General features: G+C 36.6%; 2 protein-coding genes and 1 pseudogene across 2 annotated transcripts; all 3 read right to left on the reverse strand.

Moving 5' to 3' along the window:
* Positions 1–132: 132 nt before the first annotated feature.
* Positions 133–1,119, reverse strand: LOC150097588 (protein argonaute-3 pseudogene; annotated as a pseudogene).
* A 125-nt stretch (positions 1,120–1,244) lies between these two features.
* On the reverse strand, positions 1,245–4,560 carry LOC150097589 (uncharacterized). Its single transcript, XM_090406954.1, has 2 exons — positions 4,461–4,560; positions 1,245–1,908 (listed from the first exon to the last, which is right to left on the reverse strand). Exons 1-2 carry the CDS (start codon positions 4,558–4,560, stop codon positions 1,289–1,291), a joined length of 720 nt encoding a protein of 239 aa, XP_090263080.1. The 3' UTR covers positions 1,245–1,288.
* Positions 4,561–4,624: 64 nt separating this feature from the next.
* On the reverse strand, positions 4,625–27,185 carry LOC150097590 (protein argonaute-2-like). The gene is made up of 2 exons (XM_090406859.1): positions 26,812–27,185; positions 4,625–7,646 (listed from the first exon to the last, which is right to left on the reverse strand). Exons 1-2 carry the CDS (start codon positions 26,915–26,917, stop codon positions 4,750–4,752), a joined length of 3,003 nt encoding a protein of 1,000 aa, XP_090262985.1. The 5' UTR covers positions 26,918–27,185; the 3' UTR covers positions 4,625–4,749.

Below are 27,185 nucleotides of genomic sequence, written 5' to 3' on the forward strand. Positions count from 1 at the left end.
GTTGGGTTTCAGCTATATGTTTAATTTCTGCATAATCAGAATATCTGCCTGAAAGAACGATGACAATTAAATCAGGTTTGTAATTTTGACAAACATTTTTAAGAAAACTTAAAACGCTTTGTCGCTCAACAGTTAATATATCAGCGACATTCCCGATGTTAATACCACTTTGATTACCAATTTCACACAACATTCCAGCAAATGGTTCAGATTTTGCATACCACAAAATCTCTGGTTACTGAAGCTTACTAAAACCCATTGTTCAATATCAGCGCCTTTGAAAAACATTTTATTCCTCATATCCCACGCACCATCTCTCGGCCTTATGCGTTGATTCTGGCTATAGCATATCTGAGGTGGCTCAATTACTCTTCCTTGAAGCTGTAATGGGTCAGTACTGATTTTAAAATCAAATTCTTGGACAGTAGGGTCTTTTTCGAATGCTGCATCATGAATTCTCTTTTGTATGCTTGTAAATCTTGCGTCTGGCGCTCGAGCTGTAAATTTGATCATATCTGCAGTTTGAGTATCCTGTAATTTTTTTTTATAGTGCTGACCACTTTGAAGTTCACATACTTCCAAAGGCAAATATACAGGTTTTTTATCTGAGCCTACTTGTAAACAGGGTAAATTGGGGTATTCGAGTTTCTTTTTATACACCTTAAAAAAATAATTAGAAACTATCATATCAATATCTTTTCCATCTTTTTGAATTTTAAATGTTACTCTGTTAGCAGGATCTCGAGTTACCTTCAAAATCCGGTATTTTCTAGGATATTTCAAATGAGTAATTCTGATTCGAAGTCCTCTCAATTCTTTTGATAGCTGCAGAATATCTGAATCATGTAATGTTCTTACTTGATGTATATTTGGTATATCAAGAAACTTGCGGACAAAATCTAGTACCGGACCGGATTCGTAGAAAGCTGTGGCTGACATGTCGATATTCAGCATAGGTTTCCATTGGCCAAGCTGTACGCTCTGGTGATAGCCAAACCAAATTTCTTGACCTCTTCCTAATGAGTGCGCTTCTTCCATAGTTGGGGGACTGAAGAAAGATCTTCCTACTGGAACGTGCCGTAATGTAGATCCATGTCTCAGAATGATTCCTAGAGCCATAACTGCTTCTTGAGATACTGAGGAACTTTTTCCTTGAAACAGCTGATGAAGTGGCTCCAAACTTATCACACAGTCATTGTGGTCTTCTTTTTCAATAGCATTTATGGAAACTTCAAATTCTTCATCTTTTTCTCTTCCAGGTTCAGATAACTTTACTCCGCGAGTAAAACTATTGTTTGGAAGTTTTCTGCGGGTGAGAAGATTTTTTTCTTCCATCATAAGCAGGATAAAAACCTTCAAAAATTGAACATTCCTTAATCATTTTGTTAACAACTTCTCTGTTTAGTTTGGTACTGAGACATCTGTATTTTTTTGGAGCGGTTGCCTCTGCAGCTTGCTGACTTCTTAACGGAGAAATTTCCACATCATAATGATAAACGTTACCTTGAGGAAGCTGTATTTCAAAGTAATTTGCAATCAGTTTGATTTGTCGTCCTAATTTTCCATAGTCTGGTCTTAATGGAAGAACTGCTGTTGAATCAAATACTGGACGATCTTTAAGAAGCCGCTTAAATGAAGATGCCACTTGCGTAATTGGATCAGAAGATTTAGGTTTGGGTTTCCTTGGCGCTGCATCACCAGATTTTTCTTTTGGAGGAGAAACTGGGGCTGTCTGAGGTACTTTCCTTTCAGCTTGCTTTCTTTCCTCGGATAAACTTACTCCCTCTTGAATATCAGAAGCAACCTCTGGATGTCTGGGACCTTGTCTTTGCTCGATTGGAATTTCTGTTGCCCTTTGTTGCTGTTCTTGACGTCTAACTTCTTGAAAAGGAGGAGGACCACCTCTACCTGAAAAAAAAGTTGTTAATATGGAAATGATAAGTAAACCTTTTAAGAATTTAGAACGGTAGTATACAATTATTTGGAATATATGACAGTGTAAATGAAACTTTCAGATCTTTAACATGAAGGAATATTTAGATTAATTGCAGGAGGATGGAAATTAAATGTTCACGGAAATTTTTTAACCGGTTACTTTTAATTCAGCTGTGGAAATGGCTTAAATAATTCGCATGCAATTGGCCAATAGTACGGTTAGAGGAGAAGTGGGGGGAAGGGTTTTTTTTAAGTCTTTTCTTTTTAAATAAAAAATAAATGCGCAGTAGACATGGATGTCTAAATTTACAGACGTTAATAAAATAAATAAATCCTCTGTTTTTTTTTTTTAGAAATCGCTAAATGTTGAAATAAATTTAGAGAGAGCGCGCATGTGTGTGTGTGTGTGTGTGTGTGTGTGTGTGTGTGTGTGTGTGTGTGTGTGTGTGTGTGTGTGTGTGTGTGTGTGTATTCTTTGGGTAGTTTGTTTGCTTTGCAGAAAAAAAAAGGAAGTTTATGCCAAAAAAAAAAAATAATAATAATTTCATTGCCTGACAATTTAGAGAAACATCTTAAGTTGCAAAGCCAATTTTTGCATTTATGGAAAGGCCATATTTGCACTTTTACCGAGGCGCAAGATTGCTCCTGTGGTTCCCTCATTGTTTGTGATGGTTAATTGGCCCTAATTTTTCAATTAGGGCCAATTAACCAGGGCCCTAATTAAGGGCCCTGCTAAAGCCTCGTGCGCCTGTGCATAAGTACTGCTCTGGTTCTTGCTGGAATGAAAAGCTAGGTCTTAACAAGGATGTAAAAATGATACAGAATGAATCTCCTTAGCTCAGTCAGTATAGATGAAGCCCTTTGATCGGAAAGACCTGCGTTCGATTCCCGTCAGTGACGTGAGGAACTTTATCTGGTCTCTTTCGACCAGATAGGCGAGTTAGCCGGTCTCACGTGGATGTAGGAGGGTTTTTTCACCCGAAAACTCGGGTTTTTCGTCCCCCAGAACAGGCAAACCGGCCCCGTGAACACACACACTCGGCTACAGTCATAAATACTTCCGGCAAGGAAAGCAATGGGAAACCACCTTGCGTCATTATCTCCCTAGTAATCAGCTGCAACTCTCTCAAAGAGACGAAGCCACAGGATTAGGATTAGGATATAGAAGAATGATCGGATATACCATGTGGTACTACAGAATAACGAAGAAATTCAACAACTTTTGGTATAAAACCAGTAGACGAGAAGTTATATAATTATAATCAAAAGCAGAACAGAACCTTTACAAAGCCATTCACAAGAACTGGCTTATTAATATACTATAAATGTACCCAAAAAAAAAAAAATATATATATATATATATATATATATATATATATATATATATATATATATATATTCTGTGAGATCATAGTCTCACAGAATTTAAAGATCTTGAATATTACTTACTGAAATGTTTATTATTATTATTATTACTTTATTTGTAAATTTTTGTTTATTGTTTTTCTTCTTATTATCATTAACTTTTTTTATTATTATTTTTTCTTTACTCTATGGAAATTAAATGTTCACGGAAATTTTTTAACCGGTTATTTTTAGTTCAGCTGTGGAAATGGCTTAAATAATTCGCATGCAATTGTTATTCTTACATTTTCTCACGTTACCATTCCTTTGACTTCGCCAGTTTAGAGAAAATTTTGTTTACGATATGTTTAGTTCACAAAGCTACCCCCTTTCTTCCTTCTCTTGCTTTTTGTTCCTACCGCACGTAAAGCAGACTCAGATTTCTTGCTATCGCCGGCTATACGATTGCGGTATAGTCAATTTCTCACACTCTTTGGTCTGACAAATTTATTTCATTTACGGCTGCATCAGTCAGACAGAATAATAGAGTGAGAAATTAAAGACATGGGAATAAAGGCAATATCTAGTCAAATTTCTCTTAACCATACAGCAAGTCGTGGCTGTATGGTTAAGAGAAATTTAACACACACAGGTCCGTAATTTTTTAAGATAGTGCATTGCCAATGATCAGATCAAATTGTTGTTCAAATAAAGCATTTATTCTAACTACAAAATCGTGATTACAGACTAGACAAGAAATGGGGAATAACTGTTTCTTCTAGCACAGCTAACTTCAGAAAATATATCATATACATTTACGCCACACTGATATACTACTCGGTATTTTATAAAATTTAGCACAGACACTTGCTTAACATATACATACAATTTTACACACAGTATCTGCAATTCAAGAAACGACAATATTATATGCATACTCACAGTGTTTTTCTTTATAAACAGTCCTTCACCACGAACAATGTTTTTTCCATTGGGACATCTCAAACCTTTACCTTGATCTCGATGCTTCTTTTTTTGACTTTGTATTTTATTTGATTTTATATATATATATATATATATATTTTTTTTTTTTTTTTTTTCTGACACCGATATCGTTTCTATATTGTATGCAAATACATAATCCTGGTCTGCTCTGGACGTTACTTCTCTTTTAAACTTACCTGAAATGTCCCAACATCTCAAGTGTGTCTCCAAAACGTACCGATGTATCTCTTTAATTATTATAGAAGTATAGAAGCCACTGAATTGGCTTCCATTCATTCTCTTTCATTATTTCTAATTCAACCGTGAACGTGTGATCGATAGTAGAAATAAACCAAAAAAATTAACCCATTCAATCATTTTTTTATTATGTTTATTATAAAAAGAGCAAATGTGATACAAAATGAGCAACTTATCTGATATAAAATGAACAAATGTGACAGGAACTTGCACATGCTATAATAACATTCAAACAAAAAACATTGTGTTTTTCAAGCTATCAATAACCTTAATAGCATCGATTAGACTGGTTGGCACAGATGGTGGGGCTGAGTCAGATATATCACTACTTGAGCTTGACATATCACCCTGCAGAGAGAGATATTGACTTGCACGATATGCAGCTAAATGAGCATAACGAACAGGAGAAGGAGTGGCTATGCTGCGGGTACAACGAGCATAAATATGACACAAATAATATGTTAGTTTTTGTAAGTCATCTGCAGTGAAGTTATTGTCATCCCATAAAACAGTATAGTGGGAAGGTTTACTGGTTCCTTGAATTCCCATATGACTACACAGGAAAAAATCGAAATTTACAGGATGAGTAACAGATTGATCAATAGCAGTACCTGGAGGAATATTTCTCATTCTTCCTACGCCTTCTCTACTATCGAATGGTCTAAATCGAGTGTGATGATTCTTTTGTACCACTATAAAAGAAATTCCTGGCTTGTAGTCATCTCCTCCTTGTTCATAACACGCCTGTCGAATTTTACGAATTTCTTTCGTCTGAACTTTGATAAATTCTCCTTCACTAACTCCATCACGATAAAAGATTATCTTTTCTGGTTTTCTCCCCTTCGTCTGCTTATAAAATGCCAGCAGAAGTTCTTTAACCATTAGCTTCAAATCTATAATGATCTCTTCTCTTTCTCTTGTTTCTCCTCTTTCAGCCTGGACACGCATGGACACGGCATATCTCGAAGGAATAGCATCGAGACTGCCTACTACTGCAGCAATTGATGGCTTTGTAGAACCAGGAGCCGGATGGCTAACATCGGCTCCGATAATAATAATTGGTTTTTGGAAGATGGCAGGTTTTTCGGCGGGCCAAAGTGAATTATTCACACCTCCTCTCTTGGCATTTATCTTTTGACACAGATTGCTTATTAACTGTGGAGTACATTTCTTTACTACGTTTGCATCTTTAACGCACTGAGTCATCACGCCAAGTTGGGTTTCGGCTATATGTTTAATTTCTGCATAATTCGAAGATCTGCCTGAAAGTACGATCACAATTAAATCAGGTTTGTAATTTTGACAAACATTTTTAAGAAAACTTAAAACGCTTTGTCGCTCAACAGTTAATATATCAGCGACATTCCCGATGTTAATACCACTTTGATTACCAATTTCACACAACATTCCAGCAAATCTGCTCAGATTTTGCATACCACAAAATCTCTGGTTACTGAAGCTTACTAAAACCCATTGTTCAATATCAGCGCCTTTGAAAAACATTTTATTCCTCATATCCCACGCACCATCTCTCGGCTTTATGCGTTGATTCTGACTATAGCATATCTGAGGTGGCTCAATTACTCTTCCTTGAAGTTGTAATGGGTTAGTACTGATTTTTAAATCAAATTCTTTGACAGTAGGGTCTTTTTCGAATGCTGCATCATGAATTCTCTTTTGTATGCTTGTAAATCTTGCGTCTGGCGCTCGAGCTGTAAATTTGATCATATCTGCAGTTTGAGTATCCTGTAATTTTTTTTTATAGTGCTGACCACTTTCAAGTTCACATACTTCCAAAGGCAAATATACAGGTTTTTTATCTGAGCCTACTTGTAAACAGGGTAAATTGGGGTATTCTAGTTTCTTTTTATAAGCCTCAATAAAATAATTATAAACTGTCATATCAATATCTTTTCCATCTTTTTGCATTTTAAATGTTACTCTGTTAGCAGGATTTCGAGTTACCTTCAAAATCCGGTATTTTCTAGGATATTTCAAATGAGTCACTCTGATTCGAAGTCCTCTCATTTCTTTTGATAGCTGCAGAATATCTGAATCATGTAATGTTCTTACTTGATGTATATTTGGTACATCAAGAAACTTGCAGACAAAATCTAGTACTGGACCGGATTCGTAGAAAGCTGTGGCTGACATGTCGATATTCAGCATAGGTTTCCATTGGCCAAGCTGTACGCTCTGGTGATAGCCAAACCAAATTTCTTGACCTCTTCCTAATGAGTGCGCTTCTTCCTTAGTTGGGGGACTGAAGAAAGATCTTCCTACTGGAACGTAACGTAATGTAGGTCCATGTCTCAGAATAATTTCTAGAGCCATAACTGCTTCTTGAGATGCTGAGGAACTTTTTCCTTGAAACAACTGATGAAGTGGTTCCAAACTTATCACACAGTCATTGTGGTCTTCTTTTTCAACAGCATTTATGGAAACTTCAAATTCATCATCTTTTTCTCTTCCAGGTTCAGGTAACTTTACTCTGCGAGTAAAACTATTGTTTGGAAGTTTTCTGCGGGTGAGAAGATTTTTTCTTCCATCATAAGCAGGATAAAAACCTTCAAAAATTGAACATTCCTTAATCATTTTGTTAACAACTTCTCTGTTTAGTTTGGTACTGAGACACCTGTATTTTTTTGGAGCGGTTGCCTCTGCGGCTTGCTGACTTCTTAACGGAGAAATTTCCACATCATAATGATAAACGTTACCTTGAGGAAGCTGTATTTCAAAGTAATTTGCAATCAGGTTGATTTTTCGTCCTAATTTTCCATAATCTGGTCTTAATGGAAGAACTGCAGTTGAATCAAATACTGCACGATCTTTAAGAAGACGCTTAAATGCAGATGCCACTTGCGTAATTGGATCAGGAGATGAAGGTTTGGGTTTCCTTGGCGCTGCATCACCAGATTTTTCTTTTGGAGGAGAAACTGGGGCTGTCTGGGGTACTTTCCTTTCACCTTGCCTTCTTTCCTCGGATAAACTTACTCCCTCTTGGATATCAGAAGCAACCTCTGGGTGTCTGGATGGACCTTGTCTTTGCTCGATTGGAATTTCTGTTGCCCTTTGTTGCGGTTCTTGACGTCTAACTTCTTGAAAAGGAGGAGGACCACCTCTACCTGAAAAAAAAGTTGTTAATATGAGAATGATAAGTAAACCTTTTAAGAATTTAGAACGGTAGTATACAATTATTTGGAATATATGACAGTGTAAATGAAACTTTGAGATCTTTAACATGAAGGAATATTTAGATTACTTGTAGGAGGCTGGAAATTAAATGTTCACGGAAATTTTTTAACCGGTTATTTTTAATTCAGATGTGGAAATGGCTTAAATAATTCGCATGCAATTGGCCAATAGTACGGTTAAAAGAGAAGGGGGGGGGGAGGTTGCCAGGCATTTTTTTTTTTTTTATTAAATAAAAAATAAATGCGCACTTCACACATGGATGTCTAAATTTGAAGAAAGTAATCAAATAAATAAATCCTATAATTGCCTATTATTCTCAGAGGAAGTACCAGCAAGCAAATAATAGGAGAAAACTTTGACCTGAAGAAGAGAACAAAGAACTAAATGCTGAACATTAGTTAGCCCGTTTAATTTTGGGATATTCCAAAACATATTCCGTGGATAAAACTAAAAAAAAAAAAAAAACATTTGGAAATTTAAAAAACAACAACAATTGATTGTAACAGCGTGCTGTTTCCATGGATATTACCAGTATGTTTTTAAGTTTCTCATTTTTCTTTTAGCTTTAAACACTGGTAATGTTTTGTTATACCCAAATACCCAAAATGAAATACAGTATATTAACTAGTTTAGTTAATTAAATGTGCTACCCTTTCAATGTGGTCACTGTTTTTTTTTTTTTGTATTTTTTTTTTAAGTTATAGAAAAGTTACAGATTCTCTATAACACAAAAGAGAACTCGTAGAGAAGGAAAACCAAAAGATTTGATTTCCAGTAACTATAATTTATTTGAGTGAAAGATTTTTTTTTTTTTTCAGAAGCAGCACTTCGCAGACTTACAGTGTCACTATGTTTCTAATGCAGGAGTCTGATTATTTACAATGACCTTGAAATCTGAAACTCAAGATTATGTGTTACTTTGCCATTCTTAACCGTGATTACAATGCTAGCTCGGTTTGCCAAGTGGTAACATATTTGTATCTCCATCCTGACGATTGACATTTATGTCTTTAGGGGTGAAGCAAGATGCTTTCCATATTCCCCGCTATCTGTTGTGGTTACAGTAAGGGTGCAATTTATGAGCAGATTGCTCGCCCTCAATGGGCATGGAGATTATGCATCACTAAAGGAGGCTAATATAGCTTTTGGTCTTCTATATTTGAATATGTCCGTTGGATCGTATGCTGCAGCTTGCTGAACCAAATCGTTGGGATGTGTGGACGTCTTTAGGAAAAACTTGGATGCTAAGGATTGTAGAAAAGAGAAAATATAGGGAATGTTTGTGTCTCTGTGGAGCTGATTGTTTCTAACATACCACGGGGCGTTCAGAATTATTCTCAAGCACTTGTTCTGCACTCGCTGTATTTTGATAATGTTAGCATTAGAGGTGTGGCTCCAGGCCCGAGAGGCATAGGTGATTATAGGACGAATTGTCATCTGGTATAGTTGCAATTTGATTCTGTTGCTGAGCTTGCTATTTCTATTAATTAGCGGATAGATCTGTGCTATGGCTTTAGACGCCTTTGTGCACGCAGACTTGGTGTGTTGATTGAAAGATAGCTTTTTGTCGAGAATTACACCAGGTAATTTGTTTCTGACTGCCAGGGAATTTTAGTATTGAATAGTAACACATCTCCTGCAGGAGACATTGGCCTTTTTGAGAAAAGAACGGCTGAGCTTTTCTGGGGGTTGACTTCCAATCTCCACTTAGAGAACCAGCCCTCCAGCTTTAGAATGTTTTCTTGAAGCTTTCTGGTAATGAGATGGGGTCTGTGAGATCTGGTTAGTATTGCCGTATCGTCCGCATACAGGGCCAAAATGGAAGTCATCGGATTGTGCGGGATGTCTAACATGTATATAGAGAACAGCAATGGAGCCAGTAGAGATCCCTGCGGTACTCCAGCGAAGATGTGGCGCTGGGAGAATGTAGAACCGTTGATTTTTACTTGCATTGATCTATTCTGAAGATATGAATGGATTAAGTGAACCATTTTTAGTGAGGTACCGGCTGAGATAAGTTTGTGCAGGAGTTCAAAATGCCAGATTTTGTCAAATGCTTTGGATAAGTCTAGGAAAACAGCGCCTGTGCACTGGTGCCAGTTGTAGCTGGTGGTGATGTATTCCAGTATTCTGTGGATTTGCCTGGTAGTACTATGGTGTTGCCTAAAACCAAACTGTTCTTTAGGGAGGATGTTTAGTTCATTTTCTGAGGTTTGGAGTTGTGAGAGGATGACCTTCTCTGCAACCTTACCCAGATTTGAGATGAGACTGATTGGACGATAATTTTGCGGTAGATGTGGGTCTTTGCCTGGCTTATGTATAGGAATTACGTCAGCCAGTTTCCAGGTGGAAGGAAAATAGTGAAATCTTAAAATTGCATTTATTATACTGGTCAGGTGCACTACTAATTTTCGGGGCAGAAGTTTAATCACCCGATTAGTAATGCCGTCTGGCCCAGGAGCTTTTTTGTTCTTTAATTTTTTAATAATGTCATATATCTCAGCAGGTGTTGTTGGTGCAATATGGTCAGTGCTGGTGATAGGAAGTTTGAGTGAGTGTCTGACCTTGCTGTGAATCTTATATATGTGGTCAAAGTCAAGGTTTCCATACGAGGGCCTGCATTGCTTCTCGAAGTTGTATGCTATAACTTCTGCTTTGTCTACATCTGTGTGAGCAAGGCCCTGGTCAGAGAATATTGGGGGAAGGGATCTGTCTTTGTTTCCCAGATGGAGTGATCAGTAGGTGAAATGGAGGATAACTTTTCATCCCATATTTGGTCTCTATGAGCTTTGAGTGCATCTCTTACTGCCCCATTTAATCTGTTTAGATTTATTTTATCTTGTGGTGCACACGTGTTACGGAATCTTTTTCTAGCTCTGTTTTTGTCTCTGATCAAGTTCATGATGTCTTCAGGCAAACGATCTGCTTGCGAGCAGATTTGTAGGAGGAAGCTACCTTTATAGCAGATTTAATTTGTCGTGTGAGATTTGTAACTGCAGTTTCTATTTCTTCCTTTGTGTGTATGTGAGGAACAGGTCCAATATAATCCTTGAGTGCTGCTGACAGTCTTTCCCATGCAATGTAGGAGTGAGAAGGAGGACACAGGTATTCTTGATTTCCCAGATGTAATAGAATTGGATTGTGATCGGATGATAGTTCATCCATAGATATGATGCTGTACTGAAGTTTAATATCCTGCCCAGGATGTCAGTAGTGCCAATCGTACTGAGATGAGTTGGTTCGGTGGGGCCTGCCACAACAGCGTTGCTTGATCCTAAGTAATTGTAAAGGATGCAACCATTCTTGTTTGTGGTTGTACAATTCCACGCAGGATGCTTGGAATTCAGATCCCCGGCAATAATGGTGGGCTCTCTGATGCATAAGATGGCATTTAGATCAGAATGAAATAGGGATTTTTGGGGAGGGTTGTAAGCTGAGTAGATTTTCAGTTTGCCAGTGGAGCTGGTAACTACTTCCACTCCTGTGATCTCAAGGTTAGTTGTTGAAGGAATGCTCACAGAGTGGTGTTTAATGTAGTTTTTAATGAAGATGGCAGTGCCGCCGCCTCTGTAGAGTAGTCTGTCATTTCTGTATAGGTGATAGCCCCTTATTGTAGGATTGTCTGAGGGTCTTAAATGAGTTTCACCGATTAAAATAACATCTGGCTGATACCTAGATGTGAAGTCTCCAGAATTTTGTTTTTGAGGCCATTTGCATTCCAAGCAACTATCTGAAGAGATGCTGGAATTAGTTTGTTACTATTCATTTATGAGAGCTGTGAGGATGACCTGCGTTTCACGAAGAAATCTTTTAGTGGAGGTTTCAGTAGGGTTTGATAGGCTGAAATTTTGTAGCATGTTTGCTAGTGAGGCCGTAATAACAGCTGTTAGGTTTTTAAGTGCTCTTGATTGATTTTGTTCTGGAATTGGTCTGATTGTACGAGTCACATCAGCGTAACTTCTTGTTTGCTTTCGGGTGTCTCTATTATTGGAGGTCTCCGACTGTGACCGTTGTCTCCGGTTTTGATGCCTGGACCTCTGGTGTTCTTGTACTGTAGGAGGATGGCTGATTGACTGCTTCCATCCGTCTGTTCTTTGGGTGCTGAGTACATCCTTTGTAGTTCGCAGGATGAGGGCCACTGCAGTTGGCACATTTGCCGAGGTGGTCCTCGGCTTTGTGCAGATATTAGTAGGGTGGCTGTCTCCACATTTTAAACATCTATATTCCGCTCTGCATAGATTCTGGGCATGGCCAAACTTCTGGTACCTATGGCACTGCCCAGAAGATGATTTTTTCCGAAGTGGTTCTGGTGTGACGATGAGACCACAGACTGTTTTTAAGTTGTAGATATCCTTGTATATTTTATGAATCTCAACAAGGACTAATGGCATGGGAGTCTTGTCTGCTTTGTACATTCTGCTGACCCTGACTGGAGGCAGGTCCTGAGAATTTAGGTCCGCAGCTATTTCTGCTGTGTTAATATCTTCACAGACACCACGAAGGACCACTTTTAATTTTTTTTCGGAGCTGAGCGCAAAGGTATGATACTGGATGCCTCTGTCGTCCAGTTCTTTGGTCAACCTTCTATAGTCTGTCACTGTTGTTGGCTGTATCTTTATGCCTTCATCCGTGTTTCTGGCCTTAATGAAGCCAATGTGCAGATTGGACATTGTAGATCTTAAAGCTGCCCACTTCTGCTTTTCTCAAAGGATGATCGGAGGCACCTTTTCTTTGGAAGAAATAACGGTGTTCGAACCCTGAGAATCCTGTTCCATTTCATTATTGTCATTGTGCGGTTCTTCTGTTGCCCTTCGCTTTTTGCGTGCGCGCACTTCTACAAAGTCTGAAGGAGTAGAAGGCACCGAATCTAATTGATCTTCTACGACAACGTCTGTGACACTTTCCGGGGGAAACGTGTCGTAAAATTTCACTTTTCCTGGCCAATTGTTGTTAAGTAGTTCACCTAGTCTTATGAATTCTTTATATACCTCCTCAAATATTGTCTCGTTTAGCTGTTTTGCCATTTCTATAATTTAAAGTGTGTTGAGACACAGATGGAGAAAGAGTAGAGATTTCTCAGGTGTCCCGAGCAGGTAAAGATAATCCTGTGGACTTTTGAGGGTCCACTTGCAAATCCCGTAGACACTCTTAGGTGTTTACCAGCAGTAAAATGTTACTATAAGAAACAATGGCGATACTAGCGGCAGTAGGCCTAACGTGTCGTCCTTGTAATTACAAATGACTTACCTGGATAAAGTACTGAGGAAAATTAAGCGACTGTTTATGACAGCAAGCTATTAACTACTATTACAAATGAATAAGCATAAAAAATCGCTAAAACATATCAATTAAATTCACAATTCATCATCAATAATACACGACACGACACGAAACACTAACACACTAGCCGCCATCTTTCACCCTCCATCTCCATCCTCGATGAAATAGTGTGGATATTTGTGAATGTTATTGGGTCGTAGACGAGGTGTGAGACCACAAGCTGCTTATTGGAGGTCTGAAGTGGTTTGAAAATTACCATGTTTGGTACTTTTTCCAAGTCACTAGAGAAAGTTTCTTTCTCTTTTAATAATAATTCAGCGTGAGTGGAACTTTCCTCTTGTGTCAAATAATTAAATAACATTAGTTGGGTGTAATGTATCCAATGATAATGCAGACTGTGCATAACAATAAAACATTGAACATTACATAAGCATAGTGATTATAAATACCGTTTTATTATAACAGTAAAATGTTTATGAAAGCTAGTTTATGTAATTGTACTATTCACCTGAAAATGTCTTTGACTTGGCTGTCTAGACTTAATTATGAACTGTATGGGAAAGAAGAAGACGATTATATTCAACCATTCGCCATGTTAATAGTCGATTGCACAAACAAAACAACGGGTTTTGCTTGCATAGAATTTGAATGTAATTATGAAAATTCCAAAGTCAGTGCACAAAATAGCTAATTACAGATAAAATCTTTTGTCCCCGTTTGTGCTCGTAGAAAAGTCCTATGTGCACCGACCGTGCAATATGAACGACGACAAGCGATCTTCTCACTAAAAGTATATTTTAAATATCGAAACTTATTAATCATATCCAATAGTAGAAGCAATGTAATTAACCGTAGAATTTACTTTGTGAACATGACACTTAATTCACTTGCAGTGAGCAAATTTCTAATAGCAAAAAAATGAAACATTATTATTAATAACTTTCGGATAACAGCCAAAACCTGTATTTGGCCACGAGAACTGACTGTTGCCATGGGAATAAGAAAGTAAGCAAGCTGTCTTGCGTTACTTTCATATTTCCATAGCAAACGAATCTGTGTTAAAAAATAATCTGGGGGTAAAGAAAATGAATTTTTGGAGTTTTTGAAAGATAATTACCTTAGGCAGTACGTAACGGAGGGTACACGAGGATCAAGAGTATTGGATTTGATCAACTCATCAGATGATGTTATTATAAATGAGGTGTCAAATCTTCCACCAGTTGGTGAGAGTGACCACGAGGTGATCACGTGCAGGGTGACCAGTCATTCGAGGACGTCTGTTAGAAAGGGATATATGTGGAATTTTAAGACTGGTAATTACGAAAAGCTCAGGAAACAGCTTGCGATAATAAATTGGAAAGAGGAACTGGATGGAAAGGATATCAATGCTGCTTGGACCATACTAAAGAACTATTTGGTGGAGGCAATATCAGAGTGTATTCCGAGGGTCAAGAGGGTAAACAGAGTGGGTGTAAAATGGATGAATCAAGAGATAAGGTATGCAATATGGAAGAAGAAGGTATTATGGAAGAAACACAAAATGAGTATATATAACAACCAGTTGCATGAGAAGTACAAAGAGCAGGCGAGGAGGGTGACTAGCTTGATAAGGGTAGCAAAAATGCAGTATGAGCAGCAGTTAGCTAAAGCGGCCAAAAAAATCCTAAGGAGTTTTTTCGATATGTCGCCAGTAGAAGAAAGAATGATTATGGTAGAATGGGACTGATTGGTGAAAACGAAGGAATGATAACCGCTGCGGAGGATATAGTTGAGATATTTAATGAGCAATTTCTAAAGGTATTTCACTCTTGCGAATGTGACATCATGCAGAACTTGAAAGTAGTGGGAGAAGAGGAGGAGGAGGAACTGTTAGTAAGTGAACAGGAGGTATATGAGGAATTGAATAGACTTGATGTAAATAAGGCTGTGGGACTTGATGCTATTACACCACGTGTCTTGAGGGAATGTGCCAGAGAGTTAACAACAGCTTTTGTATATCTTTTCAACATGAGTCTCTCACTGGGTCAAGTTCCAAAAGAGTGGAAAGAAGGTAAAATTGTTCCAATTCATAAGGGAGGTGATAAGAGTAAGGCTTTGAATTATAGACTAGTCTGTGTGTCTGGAGTTGTGGTCAAGGTATTAGAGAAGTTAGTTAGGAATAAAGTTCAGAATTGGGTTGACAACAGAAAAATACTCTTTGGTGGCCAGCATGGATTTACTAAAGGAAAATCATGCTTTAGCAATCTGCTTACTTTTTATAATAAAGTGACAAATGCGTTGGATAAGGGTATTGCATATACAGTGGTATATTTAGATTTTGCAAAGGCGTTTGATAAATTGCCACATGACAAGCTGGTAATTAAATTGGAACGGATGGGGCTGAACAGTAGATTGGTTCACTGGATTGGAGATTGGTTGTCTGATAGGTATCAGCGAGTTGACTATGGAGGAGCGATATCCCAGAAGAGGAAAGTTACTAGTGGTGTACCTCAAGGGTCTGTTTTGGGTCCATTGCTGTTTAATTTGTATGTAAATGATATCTGGAGAGGTCTGAATGGTGATGTGCAGTTGTTTGCAGATGATGCAAAGTTGGGCAGAGCTATCAGGAGTAGTGTGGATGCTGTAGCTTTGCAAGAGGACTTGAATACACTGTCTGAATGGGTAAATAAGTGGGGATGTCAATTCAATGTCTCAAAGTGTAAGGTTTTGAAATTTGGGAAGCAGAGATGGAATGTAAAGTACACAATCGGTGCGAATATCTTGGAAGAGGTAGAGGAAATGAGAGATCTGGGAGTGATTGTAGACAAGGACCTAAAATTTCGGGGACATGTTACTAAAATAGTGAAGACAACACAGCGGATAATGGGAATGATGCGGAGGACATTGACTTGTAGAAGTAAGGATGTTATGGTTCCTTTGTATAAGGCTTTGATCAGGCCACATATGGATTACTGTGCACAGATCTGGTCACCTGGTTTTCAAAAAGATGAAATTGCGTTGGAAAAAGCTCAGAGGCGATTGACTAAGGTGGTTTCTGGTCTCTGGAAAGTAGAGTATGAAGACAGATTGACAAAATGCAATTTGCAGAAATTGGTGGATAGAAGGACGGGGGGGGGGGATATGATTGAGACATATAAGCTGCTGAGTGGTTATTATCAGATTAACGTCGGGGAGGTTTTGCACAGAATGGGTGAGGATAGCAGGAGAACAAGAGGTCATTCCTGGAAGCTGTATAAGGAGGGTGTGAGCAAGGGAGTGAGGAGCAGGTTTTTTGCATGGAGAGTGGTGAGTGATTGGAATGCTTTGCCCGAGAGTGTGGTGTGTGCAGAGACAGTGAATATATTTAAGGCACAGTATGATAAACTGTGTGTATAACAGTGGACCTCCCACGATGAGTCTTTGACTCCATGGAAGTTTTTATAATAATAATAATAATAATAATAATAATAATAATAATAATAATAATAATAATAATAATAATAACTATTTTTGAAAGTCTCCTCAAAATTTCCAACACCCCCTACTATTTGTCATTTGTCCCTTTCACAAATGAAGTCCGAATAACTTTCTGTGACTTTCATGCACTTTTAATTGGACAAACAGTGAATTTGATGCAGTTATTGAGGAATCCGAAATACGAATTTTTCATCTAGCTTCTTGAGAGAAAGAATTTTGTCAGATGTATCATGTTTATATCTCTCGTAAGGAACGCCTAGCAATGTTTACAAAACCTACAGTTTGAAAGCAGAAATATAGATTTTAAATGAAAATGAAAACTAATTACAGTAATATTAACATACCGTTAAAATTAATAATTTTATCTTAGCAATATCTGGATTTAGAAATCGTTCATACTGGAGTAAAGATGTTTGTTATCAACACAGCCTTCTCGTGATTCCCTGCTATAAATTTAGATTCAAGCTTTTTAGTTTGGTTTTCTTATCGCTTAGAAGGGAAATTCCCTCTGCTGATAGTAGTTACTATACTTAAAGCAGGGAAATCCCCTGCTTTAAGTATCACGCCAACCAGCGTGCTAGCTCTTTCCCGCCTTTTTACACAGGCTTTCTAATAACTTGTAAAATAAATAAATAAATGAAGTCGTCTTCATGTTTTTAGCAGTTCTTAATTCTTATAATCTATAAGACAAAAGATTTCGCTTTATTAATCAATTGCTATACCTCTTTTTTGCACTGACAACAAATAAATTCATTTCAGAAGAAGTGTTTCATTATTTTATATATCGCTGATATGTTTCAGTATTATTAATAAATAGACTAAAATAATATAGTCAATGGTGACATCTTTTCTACTTTTAAGATCCTTAAAGATAATAATATCAGCATAGTTGTTTGTTGAGGTACTCGTCGTTTTTCTTGTTATAGTTAAGTACCTTCTTATCAGTATTACTGATACAAGTACTCATGGGCATTCGCTTGATACGTCTGGATTAACGATTTAATTTAAAAGCTTGGGAGAAAGTTTGTTCTTGTCTGTTAAATTCCGAACACATTTTCTTGAATTTGAACAGACATAGTTAATAATGTCCCATAGTAACATTTTCGTAACAATCATAGTCGTAATCAGCGAACTGCCTACTTGGTCTCCAAAAGTTAGACAGAGCTAAAACGGCCTCGTCTAATCCCTCTAATAATGACGGATCATACTGTTTTCTGGCCACTACAAGGTGAAGCCTATCCCATTTCGGGAGCGTCGGGTCTACTTCTCCCATGGTGACCCAGTCTATCTTGAGAGAGTGTATATATACTTGGGTGAATGAATGTACGAAGGTGGAAGACAATCAGAAACATCCATGCCTAGGCGGAATTCGAACCCACAGCCTCTTGGCTGTGGAGCGAATATGCTAACCACTCGGCCAACTCGGCTAGCGACTTACTCCCTCCCTATACGGGAATAAAAGCCGTTAGCTGATTTTCTTTTTTTTTTATAGTCGTAATTTATGAGAGTAATAAAGTTCAATATCTACAGACAAGTAATAAACAAACAGTAGAGTGATTGCTTGAGATAGCTACGAGGGTGGTCTGCAAAGTTCTCGGCCTCGACCATAGATGGCAACACTATCAGCAAGAGATTTTTTTTCTAAGTTGGTACATCTGTCATAAGCATCCATGTGAAATTGCAAGTTATTCTATTAAGTACTTTGTTTTATACCACTGTCTGAAGCAAAAGTGTTGTCTGCATCCCTTGAAATGGATAAAATTGAGTACCGTGCGGTTATAAAATTCTTTGTAAAAGAAAGTTTAACGCCAAAATAAATTTATTCGACGTTCATAAAAGTTTATGGGCACTCTTCTCCTTCGTTTTCGACGTTTAAACTCTTCTCCTTCGTTTAAACGTGGCCTCTGAACAGTGCTTGGAGCGTTTTAACAAGAATAAAACTGATTTTGTGCGTCGATTTATTACTATAGATGAGACTTGGATTCACCATTACACACCAGAATCCAAACAGCAGTGAAAACAGTGGACAGAAGCCGGTTGTTCAGCGCCAAAGAAGACAAAGTCGGTTCCATCAGCAGGAAAGGTCATGGCATCGGTGTTTTGGGATGCATTTTGTTTATTAATTATCTTGAAATGGGTAAATCAATAACTGGGGAATATTATTCTGATCTTTTAACCAGGCTAGACGAAAAAAATCGTGAGTAAAGACCCGGTTTGCAGAAGAAAAAAAAAACATCTTTTTTGGTAAAAAATCAAGTGTTTTAGCAATGGGAAAATTAAGGGACCTACATTATGAATTGTTGGAACATCCATCCTATTCCCCAGATTTGGCTCCCTCTGACTTCTATCTCTTCCCAAAACTAAAACTCTTCCTCGCTGGTCAGCGTTTTTCTTCGAATCAAGAGGTGATTGCAGCTGTAGAGGGGTATTTTGCAGATCTTATTGAGAACCACTACAGGGACGGGATGATAGTGCTGGAGCAATCGCTGGAATAAATGTATTAATCTTAAGGTAGATTATGTTGAAAAATAAAAATAATTATTTTGAAATTATAAATCTGTTTTTTTATTGGTAAGCCGAGAACTTTTCAGACTACCCTCATATTAGAAGAATAAAATTTCTTTTTCTTTCTTTCTTTTCTTTTCTCTCTTTTTTTTTTTTTCATAACCCAAAGAAAAAAGCTAGTGGATACCTGTAGATTAGAAGTTAAAATCGAAGCTCTGTACAGAAAACCACATAAATAAAATACTTAAATCCACTAATGTCTTTTATCTTCTAAAAATAATTTTAAAAAAAATTAATAATAGTTACAGAGAAATGTTTTATACACACAGCTTGCTCAATATTATTGAATGTCTTCACACTCTCGGGCAATATATTTCAATCATTCAGCACTCTCCATACAAAAAACCTACTTCTTCGCCCCCCCCCCCTGCTAACATTTTCCTTATACAGCTTCCAGGGATGACCTCTTGTTCTCTTCCTATCTTATCTTCACCAATTCTATGTAAAACCTCTCCCACATTAATCTGGTAATAACTCCTTAACAGTTTATATGTCTCGATCATATATCCCCCTCTTCCTCCTATCCACCAATTTCTGAAAATTGCATTTTCTCAATCTGTTTTCATACTCAACCTTCCAAAGACCAGAAACCACCTTAATCAATCGTCTCTGGATCTTTTCCAATATATCTTCATTGTTTTTTTTTTTAAACCAGGTGACCAAATCTATGCACAGCACATATATGGCCTGATCAAAGCCTTATACAAGGGAACCAGGACATCCTTACTTCTACAAGTCAGTGCCCTCCGCATCGTTCCCATTATCCGCTGTACTGTCCTCACAATTTTAACAATGTGTCCCCGAAATTTTAGGTCCTTGTCCACAATCACTCCCAGATCTTTCATCTCCTCTACATTTTCCAAGATATTTCCACTTTCAAAACCTTACACTTCGCAACATTGAAATGACATCCCCACTCAATTACCCATTCAGATAATGTATTCAAGTCCTCTTGCAAAACCAGAGTCCGCTCTACTCCTGATAGCTATCCCCAACTTTGCATCATCTGCAAACAACTGCATATCCCATCTTTAAAATGGCAATGGACTCAAACAGACCCTTGGGATAGTAACTTTCCTCTTCTGGGATATCGCTCCTCCATCGACGCGCTGATACCTATCAGGCAGCCAATTTCCAATCCAGCGAACTAATCTACTGTTCAGCCCCATCCGTACCAATTTAATTACCAGCTTCTCTTGTTGCATTTATCAAAGGCATCAAAATCTAAATAATATCACTATGTGTGCAACATCCTTATCCAATGCATTTGTCATCTTATTATTATTATTAGTAAGCAGATTGCTAAAACACAATCTTTCTTTAACAAACCCATGCTGGCTACAAAAGACTATTTTTCTCTTGTCAACCCAATTTTGAATCTTTGTCCAAGCTAACCTCTCTAACACTTACCCCTTAACCATAACCCCAGACACACAGACGAGCCTATAATTCAAAGCTGTTATTAACTCCTTGGAACATTGCCTTAAGACACTTGGTGAAAAGCACCAAGTCCTACAGCGAGGACTTTTTTTTTTTTTTGTTTGTTTTTAGCCGCATTAACTAGGATTCGTATATGTCCCGTATTTTACGGGATTGTCCCTTATTATGAGTTTGTGTCCTGGCATCCCGATAAAACTCTTCGGGACGCAGATTTGTCCGTAATGTGTGGATTTGTGTTTAACATCCCATTCTTAAACATAAAACATGTAAGTGCCAAGAAATCGATATTAGTTATTGATCATAAAATTGTCTTATCAATTGACAATACTGACATGTTGCGAGAATAGCGCAACTAGCGGACGTTGTAATAACTAAGCACGGCTTATTTGATATGACAGATCTGTTATGAAACGTAATTAATTTTATTATCTTATATGCCTTTAAAATGCCGAAGAGAAAGTGTGTTCTCACAGAAAAGCTAAGTACCGAATACCTACCCTTTTATTATACCATGTAATCGTGATGGCAAAGTTGACGAGAGAGTGAAATGTACACAATGTAATGCAATAACCGGCAAAGGTTGGTCGATTGGTAGAGCCTCTGCTACTAATGGCTCAGTTAAGTAAGTTTAAGCACGGTTAGTAGTTGAAAGGGGACTAATCGTCCGATGCTGTTGGCACACTCTCCCCCGATGAGTCTTTGGACTCCCTGGAGGTGTCAAATAATAATAATAATATTCAGCATACAACACGGCGGTCGGTCAGACATCACGCAGCATATCGCTACGAAGAGACACAAAATAGCAGAAAATGTAAGTGTAAGTAGTAAAGTGTCAGATTATTTTTCTAAAAAAAAAACAATGGGTGAAATGGAAAGAAACGTAGCTGATGAAGCTACATTTGCATATCATGTATGCATGCACAACTAGAGTTTCAGTTCGATGGACTGCACGTCGAAAATAATCCGGAAACTATATGACAAAAAGTTCACTTGCGGTCAAAAGAAGACTCAAGCTATAATTGTGAGTGTATTAGCACCGTATGCAATTGTCGTTTTCAGAAACGAACTTGAGAAAGCTAATTATGTGTCAATAATGACAGACAGTTCTAAACACGGTGCTTTGAAAATAGTTCCAGTTCTAGTTTGATACTTCATACCAGAAGATGCCATCAAAACTATGGTTCTAGAGTTTTTAGATTTACCGTGTAAAACTGCAGACCAACTTACAGAATATGTGGCAACTAGTGACAAAGTGGAATATTGAAAAGAAAGTTGTTGCCTTGTCAGCAGATAATACTAATACAAATTTCGGTAGAAGTTCCAGAAGAGGAAAGAACAATGTTTTTCATAAATTGAAATCAAAATTGAATCGTACATTGATAGGAGTTGGTTGTTCATTCCATATCATACATAATGCTATACAATGTGCAGCTGATACATTGTCCATTGACGTTCAAGCTGTCAAAGGTTTTTGTGACTTTTTAAATACTGAGTATAAGACAGTGTTAGGGCATTCAAAAACGCGATGGTTGTCTCTGTACCCTGCTCTCAAAAGGATGAATGAGATGTACGAAGTTCTCAAATCATATGTTCTTTCACTTCGTAAACCACCATTGCTTCTAAAAAATTTCTTTAGTAATCTAATTTCAGAGCTAATAGCCACATTTCTAGAATGCCGATCTGAAATGTTTCATGCAACAATTTGTGCAATTGAAAGTGAGAAAGTCACTCTTGCTGAAGCAAAATCCATTATTGAAAGCCTCTTAGAGAAACTTCAGCAGAGACGAGATAATGATTTTGCAACAAGGAAAGAACAGTCCTTACTGAAGGCATTAATTGAAGATGGACTCATCACTGAGAAGAATTATGGTAATTATAAAAATGAATTTTATAACACCTGTATAGAATGCATCCGAGAATGGTCTTTGACACTTTTTGAAAGTTTGTCTTGGATTTTATTGAAGAACCCAGAAGCCAGTCTCAATTGGAAAAGTGTAACAACTATTGAAGAGGTCTGCCCAAACACAAAAATCAATGAAACTGAACCGTTTGATGAGGTGATGATCTTGAAAAAGGCAATTACAGAGAAGAAAGAAGAAATTAAAGCAAAATCTTCAGGAGAAATTTGGCATGAATTATTCAACAGTGTTGGAATAAATGAATTAATAAATTTGAAGAAGATTGTTGAGTTCTTATGCTGCATTCCTGGCACAAATGCTAGTATTGAAAGACTATTTTCCCGGATGAACTCCTTATGGACAAACGAAAAGAATAGGTTATCTATAGAAACTGTGAAAGCTATGCTTATTGTTAAAGCGTTTTTCAATAAGGACTGTGTGGAATTTCATAACTTGATAAAACATAACCATTCTTTACTTGAGAAAATACAGTCATCTGAGAAGTATATCACAGGCAAAGATCAATGATTTAGTATCGTTTAAAGTTCAATTTTAAGATTGCTATAATTAATTATATTCTTTTCCCTTTGCTGATGTTCGTAAGTAAGAAAACAAATAAAATTTTGTTGGTTTATTCAAACCGAAAGTGTCCCGTATTTTTTTTTTTCAAAAATATATGAACCCTAGCATTAACTAACTGCTGCTCGTACTGCATTTTTGCTACCCCTTATCAAGCGACTGTACTTCTCATGCAACTTGTGCTTCTTCTTCCAGACTCCATACCTTATCTCTTGATTCATTCATTTCACACATTTCTATTTACTCCTCTTGACCTTTGGAATACATTCTGATATTATCTGGTTAACTATTATCTACTTTACCTTATCAAGTTTGGGACCTGCAATAATAATAATAATAATAATGATAATAATAATAATAATAATAATAATAATAATAATAATAATAATAATAATAATAATAATAATAATAATAATAATCGTTGAGCTTCAAGGATTGAGGCCTATTATGGCGTCTGGCCTCAAAAGTCATCATAATGTTTCTTTAATATACGACTTGGTCTTTTTACGACGGGTTATAATGAAGAACTAATTTGGACAGTCTTTCCATTTGCATTCTTTTAACGTGCTTCATCCAACTGTATTCATATTTCTTTATTTTCTCTGTTATTGATTGGTAGCTTAATTTGTTTATTATTTCTTCATTTAATAATTAATTCTTCAACATAACCTGGGGATTTTTGCAAATGAAAATGAAAGTTACTGCATTTATAAGTTTTTAGAGAAATATTTCATAAAGATAACAGGGACAGACTATTTATTTCATACAACATGGACAAGAAGTCCAGAACCATTATGAGAATTTGCAACCAAGTCACTTTGTTATTATTTGAAATTATGACCTCCCATAGCAACTAAGGCTATGGAAGGTCAGGTATAGTATCTGCCTGTTAAGTTTGTCTGTTCTGCAGGATCTTGGCGCATTCGTATAAGACTGGTCGTCGCTCTTAATTTAAAACATAAAAAAAAATAAAAACATGACACGCTCATCTCACTAAGTGTGTACAATAAAAATAACTAATTACGGTACTTTATTGTCTGATGCTGTATGAATAATATTTTACCCCAAGCACACTCCTTAAACATAAAGAAGGCAGTGGCAACTATATTTTATGAAAAATTTCTATGTATTAGGGAATATTTCCTTGAAAGTTTCGAAGCTTCTTGAAGATTTCGGTATAAATCCAAATTGGCAGAGTGATTAGCGTGTCCTCTCTTCAGCCAAGAGAGGGTTTGAATCCCCCCATTGACATAGATGTTTGTGATTGTCCTACAAACTTGTGGAAAGGGAATCTGCGACCCTACCATTTATTCTAGCAGAAGACTTCACTCCCAAAATCATGTGAGGTACGAGAGTGACCATACGGACGTCAAATGTGGGTTTTTTTTTCGAGTATTCGAAAATAATTATCGAGAAAGGAAAGAGAAGTAATTAATTACAAAAAAAAAAAAAGAATGCGGGGGGGAAGAAATGTGAATTCGAAATAAAATATAGTAATGAAGTTGAGTTCTTGACTTATAGTAATTAAGCTTTCTAAACGAAACAAAGATATGCATTATTATTGGATGAGAAAGCAGGAAATAAATGAAAGTATAAGAGCACATTGTATAAAGTGCGATTGTTAGGGAGTATTTTTTTACAATAAAACGATTATGATAGTTGGTTGTGGCATTCATGCCACCATTAAAAGTGAAGTTGAAATTGTAACTCTTGTGTAACACAGAAACGTCTGTGTATTAATCTGTGTAATATTAAAACCGATATAATAAATGATATCCTTAAATTGCTACAGATACTATGTACTGTATATTTTCAGTTAGGAAAGCGTCTATCGTAAGTTTCTCTTCAATAAAGCAGACGCTTAACGAATGCAGATGGTACACCACCAACATTTTTTTTTTTTTTTAAATCTATAAACTGCATATGTTCGGAAGGCCGATTTGCCTGTACGCGGATGAAACCGACAGAAAAAAAACCCTGCTACCACCTTATGCGATTGGCTAACTCACCCGAAGCCTGTTAAGTTGGAAAGCAGATACGCTAGCTGGAGGCATTTAATAAAAGAAAGAAAAACATATTTGATATGTTTTTGCTATTTTTTAACGGAATCAGTCCAAATTAGTTAAAATACTAAACTAGTTATGTACAAGACAGTGTTTAAACCGATTGTAACTACTTATAAATCTTACATTTCCATTAGAAATAAAACAGTTGATCAAGAGCAGACCACAGATATAAATATGCAAGTTCTGAGAACCAGAGAGGAAACTGGAGACAAAAATTCTCATGTAAATCCTCCGATATTAATTATTTTCAATGCAATGTCTACTTATGATCCTATCTTCACAATAATGTACAAACTATACTATACAGAATTACAAATTAAAAAATCAGTTTTGTGGGAATATTTTATGAGCATTTTTTTTAAAAAAAAAGCAGTGTGTCCCGTATATATTAATAAATTAATAAACTTCAAACTGTTCGCTGTTAAATAAAACGAAATGAAATTAAGTTGGATTTTCACACTGCCCATAATGCAGTCAGGATAGATAGACCTTCGATCGATCTAACTTTTTTGAAGAAGACGTGTGTTTTAATATTAAATAGTTCGATAAAAAATATGTGTACGTAATTTTTTTATAATCCTAGTGTATCGTCCGTTCATTATGTCTTTGACTGTGTGTATTAATAACCAATCAGAGAAGCTGTCTTTAAGAGTTCGAAGTGGGTGTCATTTAGTGATTCTATTCACACTTCTTCGTATATAGATAGTATGAAAAAAAAAAGCATTTTCTTTTCTGAGATGACGTAAAGCATTCATCCCTGATTTAAAAGAATCACACACACACACACACACACACACACACACACACACACACACACACACACACACACACACACACACACAAAGTATACAGTATACTAGCTGCACGCGCGCGCGTGCGCGTGCTTGCAGTTAGTATACTGTATGTGTAACATGAGATTTATGTATATATAGACTCACCAGGTTGTTATTCAAAATTAATTTATATCTTATTTTGTAACTCAGTTTTTGAAGTACTGATCTCTTATAAGAATTTGATTTTTTTAATTAAAAAAAAGTTTTATTCGTAATTTTTGAAATATAACTCCCACTCACGAAAGGTTCTAAACTTATAGTACAACAGTACTATCGTAGGTGGACTAAGTTTATTATTGTTGTTGTTGTTATTATTATTATTATTATTATTATTATTATTATTATTATTATTATTATTATTATTATTATTATCCTCAGATAAGCTAACAAGTAAGCTTCGAGGATGAAAGCTGAGAAATTACATCTCATCCAAGATTAAAAAAAAAGAAAGTATGTACCATATGTATAATAAAAAAAATTGTTTTATTTTATTATTTATTTATTTTGTAATCTGGAGACATTACTCTACTTTAGTCGCCGACATGGAACATCAGGTTTCCAATAAACGTACCTAACATCGGGCGATGAAATTCATCTACCACCTAAAGACATTCACAGATAACCATTCCTGAGGGTGCGATTTGAATCCAGTCTCTTGGTTGGAAGAGCGGATATGCTATGTAATCGGCCAATCAGGTCAGCTATTATTAGCAATCTAATATATTTTGTTTTTATTTAGCAGGGTCTTTCTATTATGGTAGGTAGGTAAATGGTTTTCTTAATAACTTCAACTTGCATAATAATCAGGGAAAAAAATCAAACCAAGTCTACCGGTTTAGTTCTATCATTTAGAGACAGTAAAAACAAACAAACAGTTATTATATTATATTATTATACTTCTTAGCCACTTCAAATAGTAATACCGTAGTAGTTAAATAAAAAAAAATAAATCTACATAAATCACTGAGTGAAACATACCTCTTCCTCGCCAGCCTGGTTCTCTTTCTTCTCCTCGTCCTCTCCCCCTACCTTGTTCTCCTCTTCCCCGACCTCTTCCTCTTCCTCCTCTTCCACCTCTTTGCATAGTTATGAAGGGAGTCCAAATATAAAACTGGAGCGACTTTTATAAAAAAACAAAAAAAGTTTTATAACTGCCTACTACAAATCAAGAACAATATTAATTTTCACGAACACATTTTTGAAGTCCTCGATCTCCTCCATCCCGCCTCTTCAACTGTTATCCAATTACCTTGGACTTTGCGTTTTGATGCTGCTAAAGAATGATACAAGCGCGTTAAACTGATATCCTACCAATGGAGACTCGAACTGTTTTGTCGCAAACTTATCAGCAT

The sequence above is a fragment of the Typopeltis vanoorti genome, chromosome 17, assembly GCF_054136105.1.
Source record: "Typopeltis vanoorti isolate ZY-2024b chromosome 17, IOZ_Tvanoo_1.0, whole genome shotgun sequence".
Taxonomy (NCBI): domain Eukaryota; kingdom Metazoa; phylum Arthropoda; class Arachnida; order Uropygi; family Thelyphonidae; genus Typopeltis; species Typopeltis vanoorti.

Excerpts from the sequence above, each read along its gene's own strand:
- LOC150097590 (XM_090406859.1), bottom strand. The coding sequence starts at position 26,917 with ATGCAAAGAGGTGGAAGAGGAGGAAGAGGAAGAGGTCGGGGAAGAGGA. Across the intron at positions 7,647-26,811 it reads ACCAGGCTGGCGAGGAAGAG|GTAGAGGTGGTCCTCCTCCT; the intron begins GTATGTTTCACT and ends CTTTTTTTTCAG.
- LOC150097589 (XM_090406954.1), bottom strand. The coding sequence starts at position 4,560 with ATGAATGGAAGCCAATTCAGTGGCTTCTATACTTCTATAATAATTAAA. Across the intron at positions 1,909-4,460 it reads GAGATGTTGGGACATTTCAG|GTAGAGGTGGTCCTCCTCCT; the intron begins GTAAGTTTAAAA and ends CTTTTTTTTCAG.